The following is a 7,335-nucleotide window of genomic DNA, read 5'->3' as shown; positions in this document are numbered from 1 at the left end:
TTTTTAAAGAATTATGTACAGGTTTATATTAAAATCACATAACACACAGAATGCCTTCCCAAAGGAGCCCAAGTGAGTAAGCTTACAAATGCAAGACGTTACCCATAATTCTCTTAGCATGCTCTTCAAAACAGTGGACCAACATGGTACGGTAAGGATTATAAAGCTCTTAAATACAGATTGAGTACAACGCCTTGCTTTTTAGTCAACATACTGTTATATTATGCCACTTCAGTACCCCAAAACCCTGTTTACACCAGTAAATAACCGCTTATGCTAAACAGTTGATCAAATGAATACTAGTGTTTTTTATCCAAACGAAGACTATGCAATTAGTCTCAGGTTAGAATATTTGCACTTAGAGGCCGTCACCTTTTATTTCATATGATTAAATGCAGAAAAAACAGCAGATTTTCAATCTCAAGCAAACTGTTAGGAAAAAAAAAAAAGACAGAAATAAGTCCTCTTCAAATATTTGCCATAGGTTACACAACCTTCAAGGTGCATATTTTAGTTAGGACAGGCTTTATACACAAAAATGAAAATATAAAGTCTTTGATTCCTTTGGCAACTGATCTCACCAAGATGCAGAATATACCACCAAATGCAACATTGCTGCTGTAAGGGGGAAAAAAATGCAACGCTGCAAACAAACAGCACCAAAACAGTCTGATAGCCTGAACCATTCGAGTTATTGAGATGTTTGATCAATAACACCCAATTTCACATTACACAATTTAAACGAATAAACACAAAGATATTTTGTTCTGAACATTTATATAGAATATAAATGTTACACAGAATATCAGTGTTGTTCCGAAGTGCACTGCGAATCAAGAGTCTTGCATCTGAAGCTCTTCGTATTACAGAGAAATACATGTTAGCAACCGGCGATATTGAGTTCATGCACCAAATCAGAAAGAAAAGGAAAAAGTATATACAGAGCTCTAAAGTCTACAAAAGCTAGAGGAAAAGAACGCATTACAACATTTTATTCATCCCTTTATATACACAGTTGGAGGTAGAACTAATTGTTCTAAGTGCATCTACTATATATAGGATCAAAACCGACACCCAGCCCTCTGATGTTTAGGAGCAACATTAAAAGACAGATTTGAAGTGGGGAACCTCTGACAACCACATAAAATATTAAGTGTACGTTACATTTCTTTCGTTGTAGTTCTACTAGTGTGCAAAGGTTAGTGGGAAGTTTGGATCTTATAAAGGTAATTTAATAATACAGAGCGTGATATTCTATATTCCTGTTTAAATAATATACTGTGCTGTAATTCATTTGATATCAGGAGCAAAAAAATGTTATGAAGAATATGTGCTAGCTGTTAGGGGTTATGACACGAGGTAGCCTGTATCAATACATATATTCTCCTCAACATCAATACACTAGGATTGATAATGATGCCACAGTGTTAAAATGTTCTTCGCTATCTAAACACAAACATTTTTTTATAAGTGTCACACAGTGTCACAAAAAAAAGCAAGAATTGTACTGTACCTTTAGGGGTACAACAACTTGTCACTTGGACGTACAGTTGAAGTCAAAAGTTTACATCTACCTTTCAGAATCTGCAAATGTTAAATATTTTACCAAAATGAGAGGGATCATACAAAATGCATGTTATTGCTTATTTAGTATTGACCTGAAGATTAGGGTAAATTTAACTTATTTTGTCTTCTAGGAAACAGGTAACTATCTTCTGTAGCTTCTGAAGTGCAGTACTAAATGGCAAAAATATAATATTTAGGCAAAATAATGTACAAATCTCCATTCTGTTCAAAAGTTTTCACCTCCTGGTTCTTCTGGAGCAGCAGTGAGCGTTTGAACCTTCTGTAATAGTTGCATACGAGTCCCTCAGTTGTCCTCAGTGTGAAAAGATGCATCTCAAAATCATACAGTCATTGTTGGAAAGGGTTCAAATACACAAAAATGCTGAAAGGATTTTTCTGAAGAACAGCAGGCAGTTTAACTTTTCAGGACAAACATGGGACTCATGAACAACTATCACTAAACAAAAAAAACACAGCTGTGGATCATTCAGGTAACAACACAGTATTAAGAATCAAGTGTATGTAGACTTTTGAACAGGAACATTTTTATCAATTATAACAAATATTTTCTCTTGTGGACTATATGTAAACATCTTTTATGGGAAATATCTTATTCAGGTCAGTACTATGTAAACAATAACGTGCATTTTGTATGATCGCTTTCATTTTGGTAAAATTAACATTTTGCAGATTCTGATAACTTTTGACCTCAACTGTATTGTCAAAGTGAAACCTTATTTACACCTAAAAGGTGAGTATTTGTACCTTAGAGTCGCTTTTGGGGTAAATAAGTGTAGGACAAGCCATTTCTGCACTTTTTTTTCTGAGGTGAACCTCAAATTACACAAAATATTCCTCCTAACTCATAGTTTTACTTGGGAACTGCATTATAAAAATAACAATGATTTAATCCTACAAAAGTAAGAACTCTGAAACAAAACATGGAATTTAAACAAGTAAAGGTCAGTAGCAAACTGAAAAAAATATATATATATTTTCTGGGGACAACAGCAGTAACTTTCAGGTACTGTAAGACCCAGCAGTCAATTGTCCACCTTTTCAACACTAACAATCCACGTACTGAACATCCAAATGCGGGGTGTTTCTACTTGGCATGTTGTTGTATTTATTTCAGGTTTGTTATTAATAGCATAGTGACGTTTAGCCAGGCTTGCTTTGAAAGATTCGACTTCCTCACTTCAAGGAAGACGCAAGAAACGCGAGACGTGGCAGAAAGTCCACCGAAACGAAAAGAACAAGTGTTACTGCAAATATCTGCAAGGCACTAATTTACAACTCTATCCGCTAATGTGAAGACACCCTGTTTTAGCAGCTCTCTGTGAGATTGTAGAACTTGTTTCCTCGACCGAACCGTGTGCATCTGCCCAACAACTAATTCCAAGTCTGTAAATATAATAAAAGATTAAATACAGGAGTTAAGTAATAAATACATTTTATTTTATATAAATATGTGGGCCCTTATTTCCAAATTGTCTGGGAAACGTAGGAAAGAGTGAATGTACAATAATGACAACACCTGTTTACATTCATAGAACAAGCTGCCCTATTAAAATAATGGCATGATTAATTTGATAAACTGTAACATTGATACATTGGCAGCATCTATAGTGATGCGTTCTTTGATATGACTTGACGTGACTGTTTTAGCTTTGAACGGGGTGAGATTGCACGGTTTATACAAGGAGGACAGAATCACGGATTCCCCTCTGAAGCGTCCCGACACCTTATCATTGCAGGTAGTTCCTGGTCCCTTTTTCATTCGATAGGTATGTTTTAATAGAGCTAATTACTTGCTTAATATGTGTTTAATATAAAATTTGATTCTAAGCCCCAGCACCTCCCCAGTACTACAGAAAAAGACGGGTTATAAGTGAGATCAGTAGAGAGCGGCAGTGCCGCATTATTTGTTTTTATTCATTTAATACCCCAGCATAGTAAAACCTGTCATGATCATATCTTAATGTTTGATCGATTTTAAACTTGAAGTGTTTTTGCCTCTATGTACAGCTATACAGACTGAGGCGATGCGCGTTCTTGATGAAGGGGAGAGTAGTCGTCCGCGCTGTCCTCTCTCTCTCTCTCTCTCTCGCTCTCGCTCTCTCCTTCCTACAGTCTGCCCATACAGGTGGCTGTTCTGCTTCACTTGCGATCGTCGATGGTTTTAATGAATTCCACGGCGGCAGTGAACTGCATCCACCAATAGCACTCCTCCCCGCTCAGCCTGCTGGCGTAGAAATTATTGATGTACTGAATGGTGGACAGAAGGCAGGGTGGGTTTGCCTGGAGGGAGGGAGAGAACGAGCGAGAGGGGGGAATTAACGTACGAGATAACATCTGACCACCCACATTGTGCATGCTTACACATTCAAGCACACTCGCAAGTTTAGAAAATCTGGTGTGGGCGTGTGCATAGCAAACGCAAATAGGTATGGGGTGGGGAAAAGTGGAAAAAAACAAAAAACAAAATACACAATAACAAAACTTACACACACACACACACACACACACACACTCTCAAGCAAACAAAACTCTAGCATTAGGATTAAATTTGTTTCTGAAGACTTGACAGGTTTTAACCTTGAAGCAAACTAGCATTAAAAGTTTGTAACTTTTTTTTTTTTAAGATATTAATATTTTTATTCAGCAAGGATGCATAAAATTGATCAAGAGCAACACTAAAGATTTTTTTTTTTAACCTGTTCTTTTTAAAATTGTTACTGTATTTTTGTAAATAAATGCAGCCTTGGTGAGACTTCTTTCAGAAACATTAAAATGTATATAAATTTAGCCTTAAACAGAATAATCTATAATGGTTTAATTTTTAAAATCTCATTTGTTACAGTGATGCACAACGTGTCAGTTCTGACTTATATATAGGATTGGGTATTGTTTGAATTTGATAGATTCAGATTCCGATTATCGATTCCTAGTTTTGATTCCAATAAGAAAAAAAAGTGTTTAAAAACACTGTTTTCTTTTCATAAACAATACATAGATTAATCCTCAAAAGAAATGATTTTCTTTTGTTCTTTGATTAACATTAATGACAGGCAGTACATTTATTAGGGTGCTGTCTCTTTAACACTGAACACATGCAGATCTAAAAATACTTGCATGTGTTTTCTTTCACATTTATTTGTGTTCACTTAAGACAAAAAACAGATGTGGTTATGACGATATATATTGACGTTTTTTGTGCATATTGGTCGATAAATGTTAAAGAGTTGTGTTCCTTCCCTCTCTGCACTCATTAAAATGTGAACGCAAGAATCGTTAAGCAGAATCGAAATGCACGCGTTTTATCGAATATCCAGTTATTGGAAATTTGAAATCGGTTCTAAAATGAAACTGGTTCTCGATACCCAACCCTACTCATGTAGTTTTTTTTTAAATAAATGCAATTTTTTCAAAAATATTTTAGCCTATTATATGAGTGGATATTGAAAATGCTGTTTTTTAAAGGGATAGCTCACACAAAAATGAAAATTCAGTTAATAATTACTCACCCTTTTGTCGTTCCAAACCCATAAGAACATTGTTCATCTTTGGATCACAAATTAAGATATTTTTAATGAAATTCTGACCTTCTGTAGATAGCAACGCAACTACCATGTTCAAGGCCCAAAAGGAAGATATAATGAAAATAGTCCATGTGACATCAGTGGTTCAACTGTAGTTTCATGAAGTTGCAAGAATACTTTTTGTGTGCAAAGAAAACAAAAATTACGACTTTATTCTTACACTATGTCCTAACTACACGCGACATGACGACATGCGATAAAACATGTTAATCTGAGAAATGTCTATTTTAGAAATGGTTTCTATTTCCACAATGTCACGCCTGGAACAACAACATACAAACTATATGAGTGATAATCTCAAGTACGAATTAGATTATAAACGTAGACATTTCATTGCGACAGCAGTGCACTTGCAGAAAGAGCCCGCCCACACACGCATTTGATTGGCGGTGATATTTGATTGATTTAATTGCTCGTCTCTGGAGTCATGTTGTGTTGCGTGTACTTAGGACACGGTGTTAGACTATGTAAACAAGGCGCAGCACATGTGGGTTCTATATCAGAATGGCTTCTACCCTGTCAGCAGCATCACACGCATGCATTATGCTACTCTTGTAACCACGCATCGAAGTCTGACACGAAAGAGAAATTGAAATTGTAAACTCATTATTTTTGTTTTCTTTGCGCACAAAAAGTTTTGACCAGGTTGAACCACTGATGTCACATGGGCTATGTTAACAATGTCTTTACTACCTTTCTGGGCCTTAAACGTGGTAGTTGCATTGCTGGTAGCTTTTGGATTTCATTAAAAATATCTTAATTTGTGTTCCAAAGATGAACAAAAGTCTTGCAGGTTTGGAACGACATGAGGGTGAGTAATCAAAGATAGAATTTTCATTTTTGGGTGAGCTAACTCCTTAAGCAGCAGGGAGGCAAATGAAGTAATATTAGGCATCTTTTTCAAGGACTTAGCAGTGAATTCTGCTCTTAAGAATTTACAACTGCAAGTTGCTTGTGTTTAAAAGGACGTGCAGTTTTTCCATTACATCTTAAAGCTGTTTAATAAAGTCATTATGTGTTATGGATGTACTGTGGTTGCGATTACAGAAGAAGCCGAATTTATTTAATGAACTTCTAAAGAGATATTTTTATTAAATACCAAAGAATATTTGATTACTTTGAAGACACCAATGCTTATGGGCCTTAGTGCCAACGATCAGAAATGATCACTGTTCTGTTACAGAATGCACAACACACTTAACGCAATTATGAGCATTATCACTCTATGGCTGTGTCTCTTAACTCACTTTAATCAGGACAAAGACGAGCACAGGGACAAAGTCATCCGCCCCGGGTACAGCGTCCTCATTGGCCAGGCTGAGCAGGTTCATAATTGTAGAGCACATGCGCAGGATACACTGTACTTTGTCTCGTGGGGTCTTATAGGCGTTGATGGTCCTGATCTCAGCCTGTGCAGAGGGCCAAGGTGCCTCCTTCAGATACACCTGCACAGATTCACATACACAGATTGGATTGCTTTTTTCTGTCTTGGTTTTTAAACTGTATTCTGAGATGTAGTGCAAATGGTTACCTCTGGGATCTGCAGGGCTTTGTGATTGGCTGTCACCACTTTGGACAGACGCTGAATGTGCTCATGGAATAGCCTTGAATAAAGAAGAAATACTATTAACCACTTTCTTGTGCAAGTTAATAAAAGCAGTCATTTGAAACATATATGCAGGAGTAAACTAGATTTTGGATCATTGAGATTTCATTGTGTGTGGGGTGATCTAGTGCAATACGACTAAGATCGAAAACATGTTACAAATTGTCAAACAGAAGACATTGCTTAATACATCACATCTGGTTTAGACACAGTGTGGAAATGAACAGGAATAAGGAAGAAGGTTTTATGAGGTTCCTCACTCATCTCTGTGGATGTCCCCATCCTGATTGGGGTAGAATGCCAGTTTGAAGATGCGGTTCATGACGCTGCGTTCGATGGCCATCTGGGCGTCCTGGAGCTGCTCCTCACTGGCGTACTGCCAGATGGCATCGTGGGCCATGGCTCCATACAGGTAACGCAGGAAATCCTCCACGGCTGCTGTCTTATCATCAGCTGCTGTGCAGCCCTGAAATGCTGCAGAACCATAGAGAGAGTCAGACTATCATTTCATACAACCCCTCAAATTTAGTTTAAATAAATGTGCACATTTTATTTTGCACT

General features: G+C 36.9%; 1 protein-coding gene across 6 annotated transcripts in view; it reads right to left on the bottom strand.

Annotated features, from left to right (window-relative positions):
* Positions 1-430: 430 nt before the first annotated feature.
* gapvd1 (GTPase activating protein and VPS9 domains 1) overlaps positions 431-7,335 on the bottom strand; it is a 54,901-nt gene continuing 47,996 nt past the window's right edge. For all 6 annotated transcript variants that reach the window (XM_051116250.1, XM_051116252.1, XM_051116251.1 and 3 more), the window contains 4 exons: positions 7,035-7,248; positions 6,700-6,772; positions 6,416-6,613; positions 431-3,867 (listed from right to left, as the gene is read on the bottom strand). In XM_051116250.1, coding sequence (XP_050972207.1) covers positions 3,727-3,867; positions 6,416-6,613; positions 6,700-6,772; positions 7,035-7,248 — 626 coding nt within the window. In that variant the 3' untranslated portion in view covers positions 431-3,726. The remainder of the gene's footprint in view (positions 3,868-6,415; positions 6,614-6,699; positions 6,773-7,034; positions 7,249-7,335) is intronic.

Source organism: Labeo rohita, chromosome 8, assembly GCF_022985175.1.
Source record: "Labeo rohita strain BAU-BD-2019 chromosome 8, IGBB_LRoh.1.0, whole genome shotgun sequence".
Lineage (NCBI taxonomy): Eukaryota > Metazoa > Chordata > Actinopteri > Cypriniformes > Cyprinidae > Labeo > Labeo rohita.
Note: the sequence above shows the minus strand (reverse complement) of the source record. Positions and strands in the feature narration are given on the sequence as shown.